The 25,582-nt window shown below is 35.4% G+C and overlaps 1 protein-coding gene across 2 annotated transcripts in view; it reads left to right on the forward strand.

The window, feature by feature from the left end:
* Positions 1-24,862, forward strand: part of LOC105838379 (S phase cyclin A-associated protein in the endoplasmic reticulum) — a 65,399-nt gene extending 40,537 nt beyond the window's left edge. For both annotated transcript variants that reach the window (XM_012683899.3, XM_012683900.3), the window contains exons 12-15: positions 12,952-13,378; positions 15,692-15,871; positions 20,965-21,138; positions 21,980-24,862. In XM_012683899.3, the coding sequence (XP_012539353.1) occupies positions 12,952-13,378; positions 15,692-15,871; positions 20,965-21,138; positions 21,980-22,054 (856 nt within the window). In that variant the 3' untranslated portion in view covers positions 22,055-24,862. The remainder of the gene's footprint in view (positions 1-12,951; positions 13,379-15,691; positions 15,872-20,964; positions 21,139-21,979) is intronic.
* The last annotated feature ends 720 nt before the right edge of the window (positions 24,863-25,582 follow it).

Raw genomic sequence — 25,582 nt, forward strand, 5'->3', positions numbered from 1 at the left:
TCAGCTATATCATGAAAATTTTTCCTTTAACGCGATTTGAAACGATTCAAATTCAGCAACGATATTGATATTGAATTTTGATTGACATCGTATGCGAATAGGTACGACGATACAAGAGAAAGACTTGTAGAAGTACAACAGAAGTATGTCGATTTGAAAAGCGTTATGCTTCTTAAACCACTTATCTTTCCTGCACCCGTCCGAGATAAATCACAGTTTGCACTGCTTAATTGAAACGGATGTAGCAGGAACTCGGTGCGATCTCGCTTTTTGTTTCTCTTCGCGGTACGAGGATTAAATGGGCTTTCGATCAGCTTGTCGACGTCCACGGGCCTAAATTTTCCTTAGCCCGTCGCGGATTTTCCTGTGTCCCCCATGTATTGTCGTAAAGAATTAAAGGACTATATCCTTAATCGTGCGTAAAAATGACGCATATTTTCTATCGCAGTAGCGCTCTTACGTCTATCACTTTGACATAGACGAGAAAATGATCGTATAATGTGATTCAGAAGTGTAAAGGCCAGATGTTGAGAAAATTTTCCGGAACCAAAATTAAGAAGAAATAGTGAAACAATATTGCCTTTATCTGTGTTATTTAAAAGTTCTTAAAATTCTATTAATAACAATTAATGTGTACTCTTGATCTTTCGAATTCGAAATATGACTATCTGAATCAATAAACTCTATTTTGCCATTATGTTTTTAACACAATACTTTCTCTCGTTCTTTTTCTTCCTTTGTCATTTAATCCCCCTCTTTGTATCAGGCAAATGATTGGTCCCATGATTATCTTAAAAATGATTTGCGACGACATAATCGTCAAGCAACGGACAACATCAAAATGACGCATTAATTAATGCTCTGTCTAGGCGAACGGCGGCTCGCGCATTTACTTAACGTAATAAGGTTCACGGCGGCTTCTTCTCCTGCTTGCTTCCTCGTTTGCGTACGAAGTAGCGAGATAGGTAGATAGGTAGGTAGGTAGGTAGGTGGGTAGGTAGGTAGGTAGGTAGGTAGGTAGGTAGGTAGGTAGGTAGGTAGGGTTTATTACGAAAATGAAAAGGCTACGTTTTAGTCGTGCAACCTGATTAAATCGGGAGTTGCGCGAAACGAGGTTAGACGCGAAACGACGGCGCGCCGGTTCTCTTCCCCTTTGAAGAGTGGCGGGCGAAATCTATTTTATTAATATAACGGCGCTGCTGTTTGATCTGATAATTTAGTTTCACCGTCCTAAAGAGCATCCTTCCTCCCTCCCCCCTCCCTCTGTTTCTCCCTCTCTTTCCCGTCCCCTTTCTCTCTTTCTTTCTTTCTCTCTCTCTTTCTCTTTTTTCTTGTATCCGCCAACGTTAAAGGTTTGGCACTCTTGCGAACGTATAAGCGCACACCATACCGATATTTTCTCGCGAGCATTTTCGGCGTGAGTTTCTTTCTCTCATCCCGTGTGGTCTCCTCTCTCTGTCTTTCACACTGTCTTATCGATTTCACGTAAATAGATTCGGTGCGCGACCCTAACGCGGCGCGCGATTGCGGGTAGAAAACAGCAACAAACGTTAATGTCCGGCAGGATTCCGTGTAATAGATTTTTGTACTCGTTAGGATAGTCCTGTGTAAGTACCTCCAATAACACGTACGATCCACACCATATTACGTTTTCTTCTTCTCTCTAATAGCTTCCTGAGTTAAAATTTTCGCAACCTTAAATCTTGAATTTTATAATTTGGCAAGAGTTAAAATATCAAGCCAGGTTTAATTATATTAATATAATTTATTCTTACATAATTATTTTGAAGATCCAATGAAATTATTTTCAGATCTGTATCTATATATATAGCTAAATTTTTAGATACCTTTGCAAAATTATTCTTTCTGTGTAGCTTCAAGGTAACATTAAAATGAAATCTATAGAATTAGAAGTTTGAAAAGGTTAATATCATTAAAGTAGATTTTTCCTAGTTTATAAAGTATTTAAATAAGTGTAAACTATCTTTAAAATAGTATTCAAGTAGTATTAAAATTTTGACTCGGAATTTATCCGAGAAATTGCAATGCGCACCGTTAATCGGCTTCATCGTCCAAAGAATCCGACCGATCGGGTGAAATCGCGGGAGAGAAGAACGCGTTCTCGAAATCGCGATCGTAGTGTACATCCGCGAGGTTTCTCGCTGAGGGATCGAGTTTGGAGAAAGGTAGCTTTAGGTCGATCGACGAAATCGGCGTGTTGTCGACTAAAAAACTCGATAACGTCCCTGGCGGCGGTCCAAACGGATGCCAGAGTCGCGCGCGGGCACCTGCCACGTTCGTCGTCGTCGTCGTCGTCGTCGGCGAGGGCGGCTTTGGACGAGCCTGAAAGCGCCGAGGGTGGGCTCGGCAGTAGACCGGCAAGATCATCAGCGGTCGCGGAAGAAAGGGGGAGAAGAAGAAAAAACATCGCGGGGGTGAATGAGCGAGGCGGGCTGGGTACGTAATCTGCTAATGGACTGTTCTCCTCCCCTTCGTCTCTCGGTCCCTCTTCCTCGCTCCCTCTCTGTTTCTCCTCGTCCAAATTCACCCTTGGATGGTATATACCCCCTTTCCCTCCGTATTCTCCCAACCCTCTTTCGTACAGACTCGACTCATCCCTCCGTCCCTCCCCCCCCCCTCTCTCTCTCTCTCTCTCTCTCTCTCTCTCTCTCTCTCTCTCTCTCTCTCTCTCTGCTATCGGCGGCCTACGCGCAACACGCCCAGTCGTTTGCTATTCTTCGTATTTTCGTTGCGTTCCTTTTTTCTACGTGTTGCTTGCAGGATTGGTCGATACACCGCGAATCGGTTTAGCGTATTCGTACACAGGGTGTTGAAAAATTACACGTACAAACTTTGAAATCGTATTGGAAATTCGGTGATGAGAAGAGAAGAGTGAAGTTTTCGTAAAGGCGGAAAACACTTCTTTTTCCAAATCAAGTGATTAAAGGAGGGAATGATTTTTCTTCATTACAAATTATAGTCGCTGTAAAACACAAATAGAACACGCGTAGTTCTTTATGCTTCGGTAACTTCGACTAAACTTTATACGTAAATTTTGGTTTGCAGCTCGCGTAAATAGAAATTAAGGGAGGTCAATCTCGTTCATTTTTAAGAAAGAAACGTTTTTAAACGTTTAAACGAAAAAGATTGTTTTTAAATATGGAAATTGTGGTTAAAAAAAATTTTCTACATATGTAATATTCAATTTTTTTTCGCGAGTTTGATGTGATTATACATTTTTCGTATCATCGAAGTGAGAAATCACTTCCTCGATGAATCTTTAACAATAATTTTGAATATAAGAGAACTGTTTCTTTCACAAAAATATGTATATTCAACGCGCAACAAACACGTACACGGTATTTCATTAACTTTTTTTATGTTGGAATTCAGACATGCAAATAGCCAGCTAAATATTACATCAAATCCGCGAACGGCAGGTGATATCGTTCGCGCATATAAATAATGATTTAAATTATTACCGACAATGCACGCCAGCCGAATTAATTATGATGACAGTGTATTTTATCTTGTAAACGTTACATGCGCGCAAACGATAAGTCTTTCTCACTTTTCAATTATTATTAATTATCGGATCGATTGCATAATGCACGCGCCTGTTTTATTTTAAAAGCGCGTGCACGAGTATACAATTTTAATGACGGTAAAAATTGAAGCGCGCGCTTTTTTTGCAACGCGAATGTTTCTATACAAAGAGAATAGTATTTCCCACTGATTTTGTATTAGCAGTCTGTACTTTTTTTTAAACAGGATTAGATTTTAGCCGCGTATTTCGAAATTGCTGCAAATTTAGCTTCCCAAATCTTGCTTTAGAACAAATGCACCATTTATAGTCATATCCCATTATTATCTGCCGTATTAAAAAAATCTATTACATTTATTACCAAGACAAATAATTTTATTTTATAATTTTAGCATATTTGACGCTTTTTGTTTACATTTACATAATTAATACATAATTATAACGTGGAAAGGGAGATATATGTGTGAACAAAAAATTTACTTAGGTTAAAGCTGTATTTTATAATTAAAAATGAAAAAAAAAAATAAAATTTAGCTAGAAGAAATAAAATGGAGGAGTTTAAACCCTTTTTTCTCTTGTCGGATACGCCCGTGCCAATGACACTTGCGATTAACAATTGCGGCTGCTGCTCACATTCATTATCTTTTCTGAACAACTATATAATATGGTTTGGATTTTAAAATTAAAACATCAAAGGTAATTTATCTTTTTAGCAAAATGTTTTAATAACATTTTATATATTTGCTCTAATCTAATACTTCCAAGCATCATGTGATGTTATATTTTATGATTGGCTACCATCAGTCATGATTGTGGTTGCAATTTAAGAAAATGGACGATTAGCCAGTAGAAGTGGTAGACGCGAGTCATTGCTTTCTGGTTGCCCGAGGAGGAATTGCAAGCGCAAACGCAATCGTAATCACAATTATAATCGTGAACCGCTAATGTGATACGGGCATTAGGAGACTTACGTTAATACTTGATGATCCATTTTATATCTTGTCAAGACGATTTGTTGTCATGTTTAAAAGTTAACTGTTCCGGACCTTGTCGCGTCATAAATTTAAGGTAAATACTAGTTTGGCGGTTTAGCCTCAAATAGACAGCAGATGTATTTAAAGTATCAGCTGGCATTGCCGGCTGCTGGTCAGTGATTCATTTCCGAAGCCTTTTGCTCGTGACGCGTACTCTTTTCCGAAACACGCATTCCTTAAGCCTATAGCCAAACTGCTAATTGTCAGTTACAGTTTCTAGTTGATGATTGAAAGACGGGCAAATAGATGACGGATTAATATAATTTTAACTGGAGCTCATTGCATCGTGATTGCCTAAAATAGAATTGTCAACCGACAACCCGTAATATCATTACGGCTTAATAAATTAATCCAGAAAAGTTGTTATATATTTTAGAATCAAAATAAATTATAATTTCTATAAGATAATTTTTAGAGACAAACAATGTCCAAAGGAAATTGTTATATTCGTTGGAGAGGATGGCAGTTTTCTAATTTTATTAATTTTTAAGCTTGCGAACTTCCAGCTCCTTACAATTCCGAAGTGAGGAAAGGGATCTTCAATAATAATAGTGCTGTCAACGACAGCGATGACAAGAGTGGTAATAGTAATGGGAACCGCGGGATTGGAGCCGAGTATTTGATCAGGCCGAGATAGGGGCGCAAGTAGAAATAGGTAGAGCGGCTGTTCTTGTTCCCATTCTGCTAAGTGGCGAGCTTCAACGTTGTCTATTATCCTCCGCGCACTCACCCGACATAGGGCTAGCTTTAAACAACGCCAGAAGAAATCCGGTGTTGACTCTGACATGGCGGGATACATTGTATTCACAAAAGTAATACTACCCTAGAAGCTTTCGCTCTGCCAGTGTATCCGTAAAGTATCCAGAAAAAATAATATATTGTACGTCGTTAAAGATGTAAAAAAATCCAACATTGCACGCGATATTTTTTTGTCCAAAAGAACCTTGGCCACGATTCGATCATTTATTCATTTGATCTATTATTCATCATTGCGTGTTAAATATTTTTTCATATTTTGATTTTTTTTCAATGACTGAAAATAATTTAAAAATCGTAAATATTGTCAGATTGAGAGAGAATCTTGTAATTTTTTTGGCTTACATTGATTAATTTAATTACATTAATACGATAATTATATACGTATTAATAAGCTAATTATTCAATTGTTTATGTTTTCTGTTCAAGTTTTTGCACTAGTAGATTGATAACTAAATTGATTGAGTATGCTAGGTTTATTTGAGAGATATTTTGCCTTTACTTCGTCTCTTATCGAGCACAGTCGATATACATCCTTGTATAAAAGCGTATTTTTATGTAAATATACTAGATGCGACCGCGGGCTGTCATTTTGTACGCCATAGCGTACGTATCTTCTCCTCGGGAATATTGAATTTCTGTAGGTAAACATAAATTATTTTTAGAAATTCTACTCCACGTATAAATACGCGCAAACGGGGTACTTCGGCGAAGCGCAGCGCGAATACATTTCGCTGGCATGTTCATAACATATTGAATATCAGTAAATGGTCTCCAGTCAACAGAGCTGCAATCGGTTATTAAAAAATTCAGGTTTACAGGAAACCGATGCGCGGATTTTACACTGCTGCTAATAATGGATATCGGCGCGACATTTTTAGCAATTTTAAACAGTCATAAAGTTTTTTCAGGAATCAAATAGAAATGTCAACATTATATCAGTACTGAAAAAAAAAAGAGAAAAAAATTAGTACCTTTTCAAAATTCAGTGCAACGCGCAGTGATGTTTTAATACAATATGAAAAACAAGATGCTTTTCATTGTAATTAAATTTGTCAATTTGTCAATTTATTTTAGTTTTGTTTCTCTTGTTGCACTTTTACGTCTTTATTTTATATCTAACTATTTTGAGATTTTATCTAAATTTCTTTTTATAATTTCGTCGTTTAATTTCTATAATTTCGAAAGTATTTTCAAGTAGTCTGTGTAATCGTTGGTTTATCTTCGTTGAAATGTGGAGAATTTAATTCTGGAATTCTCGTATTTACTTTTATTCGCACTTATTCGCGCATCGTTTGAGCGGATTTACAGTACGCTCGACATCGTCGCTATGCTCGGCTAAGTCGCATAGAGTTAGCACTCTTCACCCTTACGCTCACCCCCTAGACTCTGGCTGTATGTACGGAGTACCGTAGTGCGCTTCATCCCCTCCCGCGCTACCGAAATCCCAGCGCGAATGCATTACGCATCAACGAATCCGGAGTAGCAATATCCTGAGTTGCTGGATGTCAGAGCTCGGGATTATAATACATTACCAATTCGACGAAGACCATCCATTTGACCTTGTTTCAAGCTTTATTTTGCGTGCCGGCGTCCCTTATTGGCATTTAATATAAACTTGTTGAAACTCGACGCGCGCACGATGGTGTTTTAAGTTTTTAACACTTTAAGGTGACAGCACAAAAGTATGCTGCCAACACTATCTTTTTCTATACGATTGAAAAAAGATTGAACCACGATTTGTTTAATTTAGACTTAATTTTGCCGTTGTTATTGTAGCAAATAGCTTTCGCAATTTTCTGTACACGTTTTTCAATCCTTTTGCCGCTTCTGGTCCAATCTTTTTTTTTTTACGTTAAATTAGAAAAGATGTATCTATTTTGACGCGTACGATCGATAATGGAGAATCGAAAATACCGGTCGCAAGATTGGCGACCGAATGGCCGTCCACTACACCCCGCAGCGCCCTTTTTTTCCGACTCAATGATACGCGACTGTCATTTACACACTTCTGCCATTTCGTTGCGCAAACATACCCTATTGTCGAAATAGCGAAATGGCACTTCTGCCAGGCGCGTTTGTCCGGCGTCGAAGAGGAATATTTCCACGAGTACATTGGACCTGGGATTCTGTTATTCTTACTGTGAACGCTATTCCTTCGACGAACAATTTTCAAATACAGTTTACATTAAATTTAGGTACATTGAAATGAAGTTTATAGCAATTATGTTAGGTCAACAATTATTTTAAATATTTCGAAATCTTATACTTACGTTTATATTTTATTTTTTATGCCTTATAAGAGTATGTAAAATTACATAAACAATATGAATAAACAGACAATTTATAGAAATACATACATATATAAAATTGTGCATTTTTACAAAAATTTGCACTTTTACTTCTAATTGTGTAAATATATATTAAATGGAAAAATATAAGTACAGTAATGTATTTTGTCATTTTTATGTTAAATTCAAATTTTTGTAATATTATATAACTTAATAGTAATATCAAAAACATATTACATTTGCATTTTTACGTGTGTATATGTAGCTTGAGATCAATTGTACGTCATTTGTTAGCGAATTATTATTACATAAATAAATATTTTATAATAACTTGAATTGTAAATTTACTTTTACAATTGTTTAATTACTAAATATAAAGAAGAATAATTGTATTTGTAACTTTTATTTTTATGTGTATAAATATACACCTTTAATAGTGAGTCCCAAAATTATCATCCACTGAGTAGTTCGGAATTTGATATGTGATTTGTTTTACAGCGCAAGATAATTCTTAAGTAATATAAAAGATTTTACGGGATGTTTTCTTATATTAATTTAAAATGAAATCTTTATATGTTGGAAACAGTTTATTGCTAGTTTGCAAATGTGTCAAAGTTTAGGAAAAATGTTCCTTTTTTTCTAAAAATTTTAAAAATAAGAGGGGGAGTTATTTTGGTGAAACTTATGTATGTGTTAAGAACACAAAAGTTTTTTTTTAGGTCACATACCAATTTTTTTTTGTTATTCAAGAGGTTTCAAAGATACAAGCGAATATTTTTGGGGGGGAAAACTAGTATGCCATTGATAGTTAGTTACATAATGAATAGTACAATTGTAAATTATCTTTTTTTTTATTGTATGTTAAAGAATATTTGCATCACAGTGTCCAACTGTATGTACGTCAGAAATTATATTTTTGATTGATTTGCAGCATTAATTTCCAAGTGTTATTCGGCTGATTCGCGCGCGTTTACGAAAAATTTGCGGTGATTTTCAGCTATTAGATACTATTGCGGTACTCGTTCGGATTTACAGAAAAATTGTTTTCACTTATTTTTATTCCGCCACGTTTGTCAAAGTCACGCATTTTTTAGTCACCCATACGCATCGCGCGTACCAATATCGTTCTAAATACATGTATTATTTTGAAGAACAAATATTCTCCTATATTGCTAAAAATATGTACCTTAATGAATCCACAATAAATATTAACGGTAACGTTGTACTTTTGAAAGTGCGACTTATGATCAAGACCATTTCTGTCTTGTTTTCATATTACGTGTATATGAGAGATATTTGTGATTGTTCTCTTGAAAAGTTGAATTACCGCGTGACATCAGAAAATTGAATAGACGTATATATTTCCGCGTTCTTTGGTAATTCGGACACGACATACAAATTATGAGCCATCCGTTCGATTACCCTCCTCCTCAAGGGGTAAGCTTACCCCTGGAGAACCTTTTTCCCGCCCGTAAGTGCACTCGCGCGGTGCAGCGCGCAAATCGTGTAAGCCACCGTCAGTTCATGGGTCGTCGGGGGTGCGGGCTGGAAGCGCAAAGATATGCACCCTCGCGAGTTCGCTATGAAATAATCATATGGTTAGCTAATGGCGGCCTCCGGGGTAGCGGTATATACTGCGTTCGCCACCACCCTCTTTCCTCCTCCCTCCTTTCTTCCCCTCCAGTCATCCTTCGCGTGCAGGGGCGGGACGAGGGGATAATAAATAAATTCGATATATTTGCCTCGAAACTTTCTCCCCCCCGCAAACATTCAATGATAGATCGCAATCTCGGGCCGGCGGGACGACACATCCCCCGATGCGGACGTGCGTGAAGATCGGGACATGGGATCTTCCTGGTTGGCGCGAATCGCTTCGGTACCCCCGGTACGCATGCGGTATACTAAGTGACAGATTGAGGAATATATGTATGTATATAGGTGATTCAATCGGCTTTCGTTTGACTGAATCGTTAATTGATAACTAATAGCAAAACTTAATATTGCATTTTGTTCTTGAAAGGATATAAACTACTTTGAATTATACACCCAAAAAATTTTTTTGCTGATATAGACAGATTTCTTGATTCCACAACTAAAATGTATCGCTAATTTTTGCATCTAAAATTTTTGCTGTCATGTATAGAATTTGTAGATTCTGCTTCTATCAATTAGATTGAATAAGTGCAATACATATAAATATCATAGTATTTGCTAATCATTTATCTACCACAGCTAATTTTTACATACATAATTCTTGTTGAAATTGCAAGATGATTTTTTTCAGTGTAGTAGAGATTGACAGAAGTGTTAAATTGATGAAAAAGTTTCTTATATTGTAATACTTACAAGGAACTGATTATAACTGTCTAAAATCGATTTGCCTTAATATTAATTAAATTAAATTTTATATTCGCTTAATTTATGATGTAAGGAGTGAAACAATTCTTTAAAGCTATGGAAGTATACATATATTGTTAAAAATATTTGATTTTTTAAATTTTAATTAATATACAATTATAATATACATTAAAGAAACCATAAAAGTTTTGTATAAAACTTTTTCTACATATTTTATAGTTTTGATAACATTCCTTGAAATTAAATATAAGTTTTACCTTTGACTATATATTTAAAAAAAATCGAATCGATTCTGGATCTTGTTGATTTAAAACATCGTTTGCGAATGAAGAAAAAACATTTTTTTTTAATTAATATTAAATGGACCATGTAATGTGTTCTTCATTTGAGATTTAATTACAGTAAAACTTTACGTTAAAATTTTGGAAAGCGATGGTTAGGTAAAACGATGAGTCTCCTCGTTACGTCAAGGAAGAACCATTACACCAATTCGACCAGCTGGCGCAGTCTTCCGTCATGATTACACGATTATGAAAGTATGATTCAATGTTTCGAGCCACAAATGGTGAACAGCATTACTCGAAAGGATCGGAAGGATTTTTATCTTTACTATAGATTAAAGGATTAAGCGATCCAGTGCAATGACTTTCACGGATGTAATCCCGCGTTAACCGTAAAGCGAAACGGAAGCGGGTGAACGGGGAGAAAGGAGAGAGGTTGGGCACTCAGCTCAACGTTGCAAAATTATTGCATTCGAAGACGCGGTTCCCCTTGTCGTCCCCAACTGTCGTCCCGTGTTGTTGCAGATTAAGGGTGCGCCGGGGGTTCTCGGCGTGTAATCGTGCGAACCGACGACCAGCGTGTCGAGCAATTCTGATCCGCTGCGCGGCGCGGATCATTTCGCTGCATTTTATTAGCGAATTTACTCGGGAGCCTCGGGACGCCGCACACGTCTGCATCGCAACGACTTCACCTATTGTCGTATCTCTAGCTTCGACAGGCTTAAGGGAGCGTCGCCGTCCGTCGGGTTTATTGAGGAGGACGGCGACGCGATTTATTAAACCGGAACCAGTTTTCTATCTCGTCGAATAAGCCGTCAAAACTTCAACTTCTGGAATTTCACGTCTTTTAACCTGCATTGCTTTCGGGACGGGAATGTCATCACATATCGTTATCATATATCGTTGAATATGTTTCGGAAAATATAGCACGATATCGGCAGCCCTTTTTGCGCTATAATCGGTGAAGGTAGCGCGGCGGGATTAGCTCGCAGTTAGTTATGATTAGATGCGACAGTTGGCCTTCCGCGAACGCGTACCGAAGGGCGGCACACCCTCTCTCTTTTCTCCCCTCCTTTTCCCCTCTCTCTCTCTCTCTCTCTCTTTCTTTCCCTCTCTCTCTTATACTGTGTATTATATATTTCAATACTCATTGACGCGCGGGCCTCGAGTTTGTGTGTGTTCTGCCGTGGAGGGTCGAAGGGGGCGGCGATAATATGCGCTGACAGGCACGCACCCCCTCGGGCTTGTGCGGCCGCGGAAGGGGATGCTGCCTACGAGAGAAAGAAAAACGTATACATACAACAACCCGATAGAATGAGCATCGCGTGCGCCGCCGATCGCAACCCCCCAGCCCCCCCCCCCCGCTTTCCCTTCCTACTACACCGCTCTTCTCGCATTCTGGTTGCCCCTTCACCCCCTTTCTCCTCTCTCTTTCTCTCAGAATTACGCACTGATGTTATAATCCTCTCGTGTTACGCCGTCGCACATGCTGTCCTGTAAGCAATACATTGTTTTTTTTTATCCGGTTCCATCTCCCCTCTCTGGCGTTCATGTGCACTTCACTGCCATATGATCGATGAGTGTCGATTGCCAAAAGTACTGAAGTGAGATCCTTCGTCAGTCCGAGAGGTCGACGGCTCGTTTGCATATTGGATTGTTCGTTTCTTCGTTTAAAACAGGTGTTCCTGTACTTTTGCGTACCGAGACGCGTTTATATTATTTCCACCATTGCAACAATGTACTTAAAAACTTTTATCATAGTATGTGTTTTCACTGCCTTTCTTTTTCTGCCTCCCCCGAATCGAAACATTTTATGTGTTAAGGTTAAAAAAAAAAATATTTTGTGAATATTCTAACGTTATAAATATAATTTAAATTTTATCAGCGTGAGCAATTTGAGCTTTATTCTTTTACCCCTTTGACTACTACGTGTTACTAAAATAGTGGTTTCTTTCTAAAAGATCTTCGAAAATAAAACTCTTTTACAATAATTCTATTCTATATCTAATCATTGTTAGGAATGCGAAGTTCCATATCAACTGATATATTCTCGATTGAAATTCACACATTTTCTATTCTCTTCCGTAGTTCAACTTATTTTTTTTGTTGAGTTAATCCAACTGGATCACTAGTGCATGGATATGTTGCCCAAGAAATTTTAAAACTCTGAAAAAAAATTTTTTTTAATTATGATGTACCCTTTTAACATTTAGGAATATGATTATACAATTATATGACGATTATGCAATTATATGAAACGTTTTTTGTTTTTTATACTTATCTGAATTTGAGACAGGATCAGCAAAATACATTGTTACAATAAAAAATTTATAAGTTTATTATACGTGCCTAAAAAAATGTTTAGCTTTAAGCAATCTAAAATTAATATTTATGAGAAAAAAGTATAATGGTACTTGTTTCAAAAGTGTAATTATTTAGTAACCTATTAGAAACTAGTAATTTTGATTTATAAAGAAATGAAATGGTAATAAAAAAAGGAAAAAACTTTTCCTTCCTCTTTTCTATTATCAAAGGCAATAAGAATAGAAAATGTGTAAATTTCAGTCGAGAATATATCAGTTAATATAAAACTTCTCATTGGCTGTGCTCCAAGAGTACCAAAAATATTGAGAAAGAGCGGTTTTGTCGGCGAGAGTAATACGTGTCTAAATTTTTTTGTGCTTCAGATATCTGGTAGCCGGCGGCTTAGTGGATCGTGTGTCGCGCCACAGTCGGGCCCTGATTGAGACGGATTTTTTTCTGGATCAGGAGCATGAGTCGCCGTTGCTGGTATCGTCTTACGATCTTCTCGCGCGTATCTGCAGCCATCTGAGGAGGTCTGCCGATCAAGACGCTGTTAATGTGCACGGCGAAAGCGGCACGTGCAATGTCGAGCAGACGAGCAACGAGTCGCACTTGTTGTCGACTTTGTCGACGACCGAGGCGTCAAGCGCGATCGGCGTTCTTTACGCGGCGGTCGCGTACGCGCCGCAGAATCAGAAGAGTGTCTCGCCCACCCCCAGCCAGACGTTCACGACCGCCGTGCGGACTCTGGCCAGCTATGGCCTCAAGCTTCTCAGATCGATTGCGGAGCTCGATCTCCGGACGCTACAGGTATGTAATTTCGTCTTACGATTTTACAATTTCGAAATTTGTAATAAATAAAACATCCCTGCACTTTTTTACATTAATTGGTGCATATTCATTAATTACTCTTTAATCCTGAGAAAACCGGCTCTTTTTAATAAAGTAACCTATGAAAAAACTTGCTATGGAAAGACAGTAACCTCTAATGAAAGAGAATTTATGTTGTAGGACTCATAATCAGAATCTGTAAGTCGATGGGCGTTTAGATAGGCGTCCATTCCACTCGAATAGCAAGGTTTTAAATAAAATAAAATAGTGTTATTTAACAATATTAAAAATTTCCTAAAACCAAATTTTACGATAATTATACCTTTTGGAAATTCTGTCCGTATTTGATACACTATTTTAATTTTTTTATTTTTTTACCTTAGATTCAATTAAGACATCAAATCATAAAAATACGAAATTGTAACTCCAGGAATAAATCAATTTAAAAATAAAACATTAAATGTCAATGCGATTGCCTTCACTGATATTAGAGTGTACATATTAAAAAAGTCAATTAATCAAATAACAAATGTAATTAAAATAGTTTTATAACATACAACAATGCATTACAATGTTTACATCTCAATATAAATTATATTATTTTTGTAATAGTTGGTTAAAGTTTAGCTGGCGACTTTCTTATACACTGACTATAAACTAACTCAATCGTTTTGATTCCCACCTTGGTATAAACGGTTGGGTAGCACGAGGAGAGATTGAAGTTGCTATTTTAGAATTCCTCCATTGTATTACGTTTAACTTTGCTACACTGAAGAAAATCACGATCCAGGATCGAAATATTTGTAAAACTAGTTTAATTACGTCTGTTGTTTGTAAAAATTTGGTTAACAAATTAATTTCCTTAATATTTATGCTTCTACAATTAAAAACTCGTATTTAATGTTTTATTTTTTAAAATTATCAAATAACCTTATAGATCAAATTTCGTGAAAATCGAGCAGTTTACAAATAAACTGTGTAGTGATTCTTCAAACAGCTGCAGCGTTTGAAGAATCACCACACAATTTACAAAGAATTACTCTCAACGCATTTATATATTTGTAACTTTGCCTGTATTGTAATTATAATTTTATGAAATGAAATTGATATAAATAGTTATTGAATTGAATATACAAGTAAAAACGTAAGTAAAGAAATGCTGTTTTGAAACAAATGTAAACTGTTTTGAAGACAAGCGTGCGTTGGAAGTGAAGTTTAAACAAATGGCTCGATGGAGTTTATAGTGATTAAATGGATTGCTACGGTTTTGCGCCCCTATTATTGCACCTTTCTGAATTATCATTCCTTTGATTTTCATCGTCATTATCGAACGTGAAATTGTGCGGCTTGTCTATCATCCACAGTCTATCATTTGCCAATTTTAGTACTTTCCTAATTGATTCGCGCTAAATACGGCTGTTTAATTCGCCTAATACGAAGTTCATATCAAGTATGCAAATATCGACGTCGGATGTTGCATTTTAATATTCAATTACGTGATAAAAATATGTCGGCTAGTGCACGCACAGCACTAGTTCGTCCCACTTTTGGATGCTTCTTGAAGTAACAACCACGCTGTAGTAGTCCATTAAATCGCTATATAAAAGTACCATTACTTTTTAATTCGTGACGACTTTGGTGATTCGGTATTACCGCAGGCTGCCACCCCTGGCAGTCTCGTCTCTCCAAATGACAGCGATGCCGCTTGTTGCCGCTAACAATGCAGCTTATCGTCGGGGGGCGCCGGGCGTGATGGAGATATCATGTATCGCGGGGGGGGAGGAGGTTTGGCCCTGTCAAGACGTAAAGGCCTCCCGTGAAGTTCTCTCGCAGCGAGCCGACCGCGAATTGAATCGAGGCAGCCGCGTCTCGCCCTTCGCCTCCCGCAAAAACCATAAGGGCTATCGTGTGCCCCGCGGGAGGCGCACCGTGCCCCCGTCCCACGGGGGCGCCCGTCGATTACCAGATGAGCCCCGCGTGCATTTGCCGAAAAACCGACCGGTTATTATCTATTCTCTTTGCGTTTCTCGCGACGAAAATAAAGCCGACGTTCCAGCCTGTTAATGCCAGTCTTAGATTTCAGCGGGTTTCGGGGATTCGTCTTTCAGTAATTCAGCAGTGAAAGAAGAGCGTTAATTGTATCGATATTATTAAGTGCTGCTTAAGCATCTTTACGCGTGAGTTGATGGTATCGTTACCAGCGGCTCTGTCCGATCAAAAGGAATTTATAAAAAATATTAATATTAGTTTACGCAACGGGTTTCTTTTGCATACGAAAATGTTCTGTTACAGAGCTTTTTGGGCGCCGAGGGTACGAGTTTGCAATGGCGGCTGATAGCGAGCCATCTGATAACTCGACTGTCCCGCGATTCCTTGTCAGAGGGAACTATGCCGAATACAAGCGGTATTCACATCCTTTCGGAATTGTTTGTCGTGCTCGGATACTTCGCTCTCAATAATCCGGACAATCAGGTATGTCTCGTTCTCATATGACAATTTATGTGATCAAACTCTCTATAATTTGAAGGAGCCTTTCTAATGAGATAAGTTAATGGCATGCGTTCATTGGTAAAGTTAGCGAATTGGCTATCGAGCTAAGAGATCAGATGCTTTGTTTTTATTTTTAAATCTATAATCCTAGAAATTGTAAAAGCGCCTCCTTGATCTTAAAAATAATCTTTGTTTTGGTTTTCTATTAAATAAAAAAATCTGCAGATTAATTCTAAGATTGTAAAATATTATTCTTTCCACGCATGACAAAGCTGTGGCACATTAAGAGTATTTCATTTACTTTGTAGATGTTAACTATGTTTAAGTCTTTATTCGCGGATGTATATCATTGGATTCGATGAGAGTGTATTTTGTTGAAAAATTTGTTCGCTTTTACCGTAGAACACTTTACATACTGTACAGAATTATTCACCTAAATGTTCTTTTTCTGTTGATTATTTTTTGTCTTAATTCACTATCTGCGTTCAAATTTAATTCGTATTTGATCAAAAGACTTATTAAAAAATTTAGACAATTTTTTTGGCAACCTAACGTTAATATTATTTAAAAGATATCAAAATTTTAATTTTTGAGAGCATTATTCTTATCATTATTATTGACAAATATAGCTTGATATTCAAGGCAATAGAAGACCGCGATTTTTCAGCAACTTCTATTATGCCAAAAAATACAACGTTGGTCGTATGAATTTTTAGGAATTTGTAAAATAATCATGACTTTAAAATTGAAATACATCCAATGGCAGACATTTTCATATTATTTCTGTATCATGGTTTAAGTATCAGAAGCAATGGAAGAAACCACAGGAATAGAAAAATTTTTCGGGTTTTTTCAAAATTTTTGGGTCAAGTATGAATGATCCTTATGATTCGAAATAATGTATTTTTAACATTAATATAATTGCTTTTTTGTAACAATGTTACTAATTACTTTTATCATTACTTCAGTTTTCTATCATTTTTAATCTATTAACAAATTTGTGTACCTTTGTAATGAACAAATACATCAAGTAATGAAAGTTACGTTAATATCTTCAATGTTAAAAAACAATTAAAAAGTTTTTTAGGGATAAAATTTATGTTTGTAAATTACTATAATATTTAAATTTCTATAGAGAGTTATTACAAAATAAAGATATATTAATGTAAAAAATTAGAAGAATTATTAGATACGTTTAGTGTCGAAGAAAAGCTTGCTATATGGGGATTAGAGTTGTAAATCTTAATATTGAATACTACACTTAATGTGTATAATTTGATTATTAAATAATGTAATTTTAAAATCTAATGTAATTTTAAGATCTAATCTGACTTTTTAGCATTATAAAAAGAAATAAAAAAGAATAACGATTTATATATACTTTCTAAATAATAGTAATGGCGTTAATTTTATGAAGTAATATTCTCAATTTTGATGACATTTGATCACACAAGCAAGACCTAATCAAATTAAGAAGAAAGACATTTATCTAAACAACCTTGTAGATTGTATATAGTGCATCGCTCTAAATTTCTCAAATCGGTTGTGATTGTTGAATTGGCGCCTATAGTATCTCGAGTCACCCGGTACGTTTCGACAAGAAATGCATCCACTGAATGGCGTATAGCGCGTTACTGGTGAGAAGAAGGAAGAGGCTGTTAGACACAACACACTCAGCGGACCTCCCATCAATATACGGCCAAATGCCGTTAAGATATATTTACGGCGTACAGTTCCGCGCGCGCGACGTTTCAGGGCGCGTGCACGCGCCCAATGTTAGTCCATCAGCTTACAAAACCGTGTGGAAAATCATAGCATTTATAATCGCGACATAGAAACTGAGTGAATCTCTTAGAACAAAATTAATTGTTTGAAAGGATAAAATAAGGATAATTATTAATAATATGAAACTTAAGTGTCGCAAAATGAGGAAAGATTTTTTTAAATTAATTTTGATTAAGGAATAGTAAAATTTCTATGATACTTAAATATATGTATTATATATTTATAATAAATATTTTTACATCTAATAATACATTGTAATTTTGGGATGTCATGTGGCTCCGAGTGAGAGCGACGAATAGGTAAGTAACAAATCGCGAATTCGAACTTACACCTCGTATATATGAAGTTTTAAGTTTGTAATCTTTAGTAAGGAAACTATAAAGAGGAATATCTGAGTGTCTTTATCTGAAGACTATCTTTTTCCAAATTTATTATATACATAACTAATATAAATATAAATATAAAATATAAATTACAGAACTATTATTGATTAAGAGATTATACTTCCTAAATAAATGCAATTACGATAGTGCAGATAGACTTTATACGTCACATAAATTACAAAGTATAAATAAATATCCATCGGGGAATAATTTTTCATAAACTGCATTTTTTTTATTAAAATTATTTATTATAAAAAATTACAAAAAAATTTTAATTAGATAAACTGAATGAACTGAATAAAGATATAAAGAAATACTTGGAAGTATTTTTTGCCTACTTTATAATTAATTTTTTGGTCACATTGAATATATAAATTCACCCGATGTTTTCCGCAGATGTTAGAATTGTTATGTTCCCAGTATGTATCGTCGTCAAGTTGACGATAGTTTATGATTCTAGAATAAAATGTATATGTTTGATTGAAGAAATGATATATCTCTTCTTGGTAGAGATTATTACACAGCAATTATTAAAATAGTTAACGAAATAGTTAATACGTCATAATCTGAATCATCAAGTGCTTTTCTCATATAAAACTGCGATTTAATGCAATAATGAAAAAAATTTTTTAATTGAAAAAGTATTTCTGCGTACTTTAATTGTGTAACAGAATTTGAAATTCTATAAACCCAATCCATGTTATGTTCTAATAAAAAAAGTGTTAATAATTTGTTATCGTTTTTTGTGAAGTTGCTGCGTGCATCATCATTCACGGAATGCGTGAATCAGAATGCAAATGCTGAGTGCATCGTCGATGTCGCGTATTCGTCTTTCAGCGTTTTTTTCAGGTTGCTATTCTTAAGAGTGAGAGCTGACTTTCTAAGAGTAACTGTTTCGGAAAAATCGTTTTTTGCAAGATGAGAAGAAAAAAGCGAGAAAGGGAGGAAGGGGGGGGGAGAGAGAGAGAGATTATGCGCGCGCGTGTGTATAAAATAAAGAGAGAAAAGGATAGAGAGAACGCTTTTAAGCTTCTACGAGCATCTGCGAGCGGCAGCCAGGGTTATCATCAGGCTGGCACGATGGTATCACCTTCTCCGTTTGCGATCATAAACATGTCCGTCTCCGTTTTTTGTTGACGATCGTAACTGAATTGGGGAAATGGATTTCTTTGCGGTAACAGGGTGCAGGCTTTACCGCTTTCCGCTTATTTATTTTAAACTCGGTTAACTAAACTTATTGGCTTACGTGTGTGTTGTTACACGTTGTTAATCGTGATACGTTATTTTTTTTGCCAATCAGTATTGAGAAAGTTGCTTGCTTTTTCACGCAGGATACAATTAAATGGATGAAAGGAGTTGTTATGCAAGGAATACCATTTTGCTTTATAGAAGCTACTGAGATTTAAGTAACATAATTACTTGTAACAGGTTAATTAGAAGTAAAATTATTATAAATTATAGGTAAACAAAAAAAATTCTTCAGATAAATAGTTAACGAAATTTACGCCAATATTGGTCATATTGGTTCCAAATTAGAATGGTTCCAAATTAATGTCCAATATGAAAAATTGATTGGTTCAACATTGGCTCAATGTTGAACTAATATATTGCTACTTAAGCGAATGGCTAAATAAGGTGAAGCGTCTACTTTCTAATATTGGACCAACATTTGTAATATTGCCTTTACATTACTTTCCAATAGTACACCAATGTTTTGTGCCATTGGAGATTATTCAATAGAAATTAATACAGTTAAAAGAAAGATAGTTAAAGGAAAAAAGATATGTTTATGCTAATACTTTTGGCTAAGACTATATATCAGATATACATTTCATGATCGAATTTAATTCAACTATTGCATATTAATTATTTCATATTCGATTATCAAATATTATTTAAAAATAATATTCAAGTCTTCAAGCATAGACTGAAATTATGAATTAAGACTTAACATATTATTTGTATATATGGTCAACGTATATTTCTGTATTCTTCTTCATTTTCGCTGACCAATATGAAAAACTTGAGAACTCTTTGAGATTGATACGAAAACCTTGATAGCAAGACTTTGAGATTAGTAGCAAAACCTTGCTTTAAGCTATATTTCGCGAAACGCGCCGAGTTACTTTCCGTAGGATTGACGAGGCTATTTTTATGGGGCAGTTTTCACGATGAAATCTATTTACCGATAAAGAGAACTCATATTCTTCTCGAAATAACTGATCTTATTGCGAATCAATCATTACCCGGATCATTACGTTACGTTATGTTACGGAGTTATGGCAACCGTAACGAACGGACCGACATTTAATCACACGGGCGCAAATACGGGCTGCTTTGGCGCCGCGGAGACAGGGATGCGTAAAATGTGGGCATTTCCTGTAAGAGTTTTATGCAGGTGCGCAGGAATATGACGTCCTGTTCGTAGAGGCACTTGTTAGAAGACGCAGATGTCTGGTGTGATCTTTTTACGCTAAAGACTCTCTCGCTTCCGTAACACCTGGGTATACCAAAGTTCTCACGGTCCTTAAGAAAATTACGCTCGACCGCTTTAATTAACTGTCCGCGTCGCAATTGAGAGACTCCGGTTGAACGTGTGATGCGGGTAATTTGCAATTACACGAAGAGAATCTTCGTTCAGTATATATTGATCTCCGTCTACTTGGCTGGAAGATTCCGCCCGCGAAGAGAGATATGTATATTTAGATTGATGTAACTCATACAACCAAGACTCACGACAACATCTATGAGCGGATAACAAAGAACGGATCACAATAGCGTGTTGACAATCTATTCTAATCCGTGATCGCTGACTTCTTTCTTTCTTTAATAAAATTATCTGAAAAGTTAGAACAAATGAAATTATATATGAGAAATAATGACGTCTATCATTGAAATCTGTTCCAGCTGGTTCTTCAATCGGCTGGCGCGGGTCCTAGTGTCCTCCAGCAGCTGTGCACTCTGCCGTTCCCGTTTTACGGAGATCCCAAATTGATACCGTACACGTTGCCGGCACTATTGGCCGCTATCCACCAGAATTCTGAGGCAATGGCGATATTGTCTTGTGAAATGTCATACGAGGTAAGTAAACGATTATCGATATTATTCGCTGTCACGTGCCCAATTTTCGTATTTGATACAAACGTCAACTTGGACGGATGCATAATTGAGACAAATCTGTGACTATATGAAATTTGTCTCAGAAAAGTTTTTCTTTTTATGAATAGTGCTTGTATCTCTTTGCGGTTGATTTCACATGTAAATTGGAGAGATGTCATATTAGCGTAATAGCGCCGATTACCGGCAATCACATTTAATGTATTAATATACATGTTAATATATGCATGCATAAATATGCATAATTTTAACGTGTAATAACAAAGTTAATTCTGCATCGCGCGTGCAATCGATCTTTCACGTGTATTGCGAAACATTGTAAAACCTTGAAATGTTTCAAGAATTTTCCTTGTTTGATGAGTAAATTATTTTAAATTATGATCGCACTGTTAAATGGTAAATGGAAAAAGTCACCGATAACGACATATCATTTTGTTTTTATGAACTATATTTTTTAAATAAAAAGTAAAATAAACAAAAATCGGAATCATAAGTACGAATTAAAAAATGTTTTCTATCAGAAAATATAATAGTTTTTATAACGTTGTTTAAAATTTTATAATAATTATATTTTTTGTATGAGATAAGCAAAAAACATCTGACAAAATAAATCCCACAATTGATACCTAAGTGTAGTGGATAGTAATATTACATTTTTTTTAATTTTCTCACATAAGTTATTTGTACAATATAAAACAGGTAAAGTGAGCGTTTTAATTTAACGACTAATTAATCGATAATTGAATTAAAAACTCAAAATTCTGTCGGTAATATTTAATGAATAAACTTACTGATTGTTTTGCAGTTGCTGGAGCAGTACAAAAATTCGGAGGAAGGTAAATTAAATCCTTTAGTGCGTTTGTTGAAGAATGACGTCTAGTCGTTGATCATATTTCGTACGCTCTATTAAAGGTTAGATTAGTTTAATTTCGTTTCTTAGAGCCTATTAACATTATTAGGCATTACAATTCGCGCGTATCTTTGACGGATTGTTATAGTAAATAATCGCTACTCCAACGAGATAAGAGGTAAATAGAGATGAGAAATTGCATCGAATCGCAATTTGTAGCCGTCTGATATTTGATTATCGCACGATTAGAGATTGAATCTCAATAACGATAATTCCTTTCTAAGTGAATGTACGCGCAACGTCTCTTCCCGGGAACGAAAGTGAATTTGAAAGTTAAATTTACTCAGAAGTAACGCGAGCAAGATGAAGGTATACGTACTTTAATTTAGAAGAGAGAGAAAGAGAGAGAGAGAGAGAGAGAGAGAGAGAGAGAGAGAGAGAGAGAGAGAGAGAGAGTGTGCTTTTTCCGAAACCATTTTGGTCGCCTATTTACGATACACTGAGCATGCATGTTTTGCTTTACAGGCTCGTAGTATGCAGCGTTTCGCACTTCTGCAAAATATTCTATAGTATTGTTGGACTTTTTCAATTATAATTATATTTTTTTATCGGATTGTTTTAGTGCTGTTGTTACAGCTCTATACAGAAGTCACGTTTACATTATTTGAAACACGTTTTCGAAAAGTGTTGATCTAAGCGAGATACTTGTCGAGACGTCAGAGTAAAAGGAAGAATACGCGCCTGCGCGCGTTCGCTTAAACTGAAGGAGTTAGGAGAGAATGAAGTTACGATTTACATTTTCGAAACAATTGTTCAATGGAGGAAATCGTCACCTTGTTTGAAAAGTACACGGAATAATGTATTCCTCGCGCATTAGCGGCGACTTATGATCGAAATTATGTCGCCTCGCCGATAAACATCACGACGATCGTTCCTCGGTACTTAGGCTATATTAAAGTCCGTTTTCCATAATATATGGTTAACCAAAAGTTAAGGTTAACTATAACTTCGAAATAATTAATACATACTTTAATAAGCTTAAATAGTGGTTAAACAAATTAAAGATTGCGCGTGTATTAGTTAATTTTTATAAATTATAATCTCATATTTTGGTGTTACATCATATATTATGAAAACAGGTCTAAGTAGGTGACCAAAGTTATAGCAATGGAGATGAGTTTTCATTTGAATTATACATACTTTTACGTACGTTCGGTAAATTCGAAAATACAGACGAACTTTGCTTAATTTTTTTCTTACTACGAAAAAAGCACTATTGTTCTAAACTCTCACAAGATAGATTTAACCTCCGTTCTGAAGATGTAATAAAGGTGTAGGAGATGTAATAGAGGTACGCAAAATGCTCGAGCGAAACACACGGACTATCCGTGAATCTAGTCCTTCCCATGCAGCACACTTTGGATACAAAGGATGTCCTGTGGACATTTTTACAGCTGTGCTGTATGGGTTTTAACAGTTAATAGTAGTTTTTATATTTGCAATCATCGTTGTGTATCTCGTACTGTATTTTTTACTACCGTCCGTTTCCACGCGTGTCAATCTAACATGCAAAGAATGTGTCTTCAAATGAGCCTTTTGATATAGTAATTCGTTATGTGGCGTGGCACAATAGAAATAGAAGGATATTCGTGCCATGTAAACTTTACCCGGGGTGTAACGGCTCGTAAATTTTCGCGCAAACTCGAATTTATGTTGCATACGCACGCGTTGCGTGCTCATTACGTGAATTACATTTTCAAATGTTTCACGCTAAAAGAATTTATAAAGTTTGTAGACAAGATTAAATAAAAAAAATAGATAGAAGGAAAATAGAAAATTTTTCAAGGAAACGAAGAAGATCAGAAAGGAGTTTTTTTAATTAGCCCAAAAATTGATTTTTAATATGGTTATCTATTTATTAGGCATTGTTATTTCAAGCTTCTGCAATAACGTAAGCATAAAATAATTTTATATGTTAAAATTCATGATATATTGCATTATTTTTTAAATTGTTGATTCAAATATACGATTTACATGATTAATTATGAATAGAATAATTATTTTCTGCACTCTATATTTAATTTTAGAATAAATGTTGTATAAATAAGATTATCTTTTTCTTATTGTACTTACAATACAGATCAAGATGTCAACAAATTTTTATTTATGTCAAAAAATTGCTCTATAATAGATTACAGATACTTTATAATTATTAATTTTAACGATTAATATCTTGTTTTGAGGGGCACAACGACGTTTTTTTGCCAGATTTTTTTCATATAGTAATGCGTCAAATGAGCATAATTTCATCGATATAAGCTAGTAGGAATACAGAGTAATATGGGTACAGTTCACATTATATGTACTACAGATTTTTAGTTTTTATAGTGTATATCGGAACGGCTTGAATAAGTATCGGCAATATTACATGGACGATTTAATTTAAGCAATTAATAAAATAGTACGATTGATTACTCTTTGAATATCTCTGTTACAGCTATAGTTTTTATTTGTAGACGACTTCTGATTATCAATAATTACAACAACATAATAGAGTTATACTAATTACAGCAATTTTTATAATTTGGTTGAATAGATAATTTCTTTCAAGTGTAACAATCACACAGATTCTCATCGTATGCTCCTTCCTGATCTTTCTTTGGTATTTATTCTTCAAGTGACATGTAAAGAATATAGTTGATTGTATTTATTTATTTAGTACAGATGGCACGAGTTTTCGTGGCTACAACAGATGCATTCGTGCAATGTCCTGTCCAATGCAATTTAAGTATTATACCAATGTATAAAGTATCCCAAAAAATACAAAAGTTTACAATATTTTTATCAAACTTTTATTTGAATTTTATTCGACGTCGTTTTTTTAAAAAGTTTTTATTGCAGATTTTATTTGTTGTCTTTGTAATGTTTGATTTTTAAACGTTTTTATCCATTCTTCTTCTTTGTCTTTTATCTCTTTTACATTTTGTATATATTACATATAGGTATATATTCATACATTATATATATTATATATATACCCATATAAAGATTATAACGTATTTATTTTAGTTTCTTGCGATACTTTCGCGCAAGGTTAATGGATATTTAGATATCGATAACTAGCAAAAAATTAAATCGCGATGATACTAGTAAGCTAGTATTAGCGTCGCTTTCGCCAGGTGCTAATCTTGCGAGCGCAGCTCGCGTTCTAGAAACGAAAGAGAGAAACGGTATTTTTCTACGGTAGTTCTTATATATATATATAAATGTACATACGTGATCATAGATTTAAAACGGTCCTTTACGATAAATGCATGCGGGAATATTTCTGCGAGATGATTTTGTTCAGCTCGAATATAATCCGTACTTATGTATTTTCTCGCGTATCACAACAACCTTTTATGCGCATCGGAGGATTCATCATGATCGAACGATAGAAAAAAATAGTCATGTACATACATATAATTCATGCAGTTCCGTTGATGAACTCTGCTAGAGTGAAATGGGGATATAATTGACAATCGGACGGCGTAAGAAAATTTCGAACGGGAAGAAATT

This window comes from Monomorium pharaonis, chromosome 3 (genome assembly GCF_013373865.1).
Source record: "Monomorium pharaonis isolate MP-MQ-018 chromosome 3, ASM1337386v2, whole genome shotgun sequence".
NCBI lineage: Eukaryota > Metazoa > Arthropoda > Insecta > Hymenoptera > Formicidae > Monomorium > Monomorium pharaonis.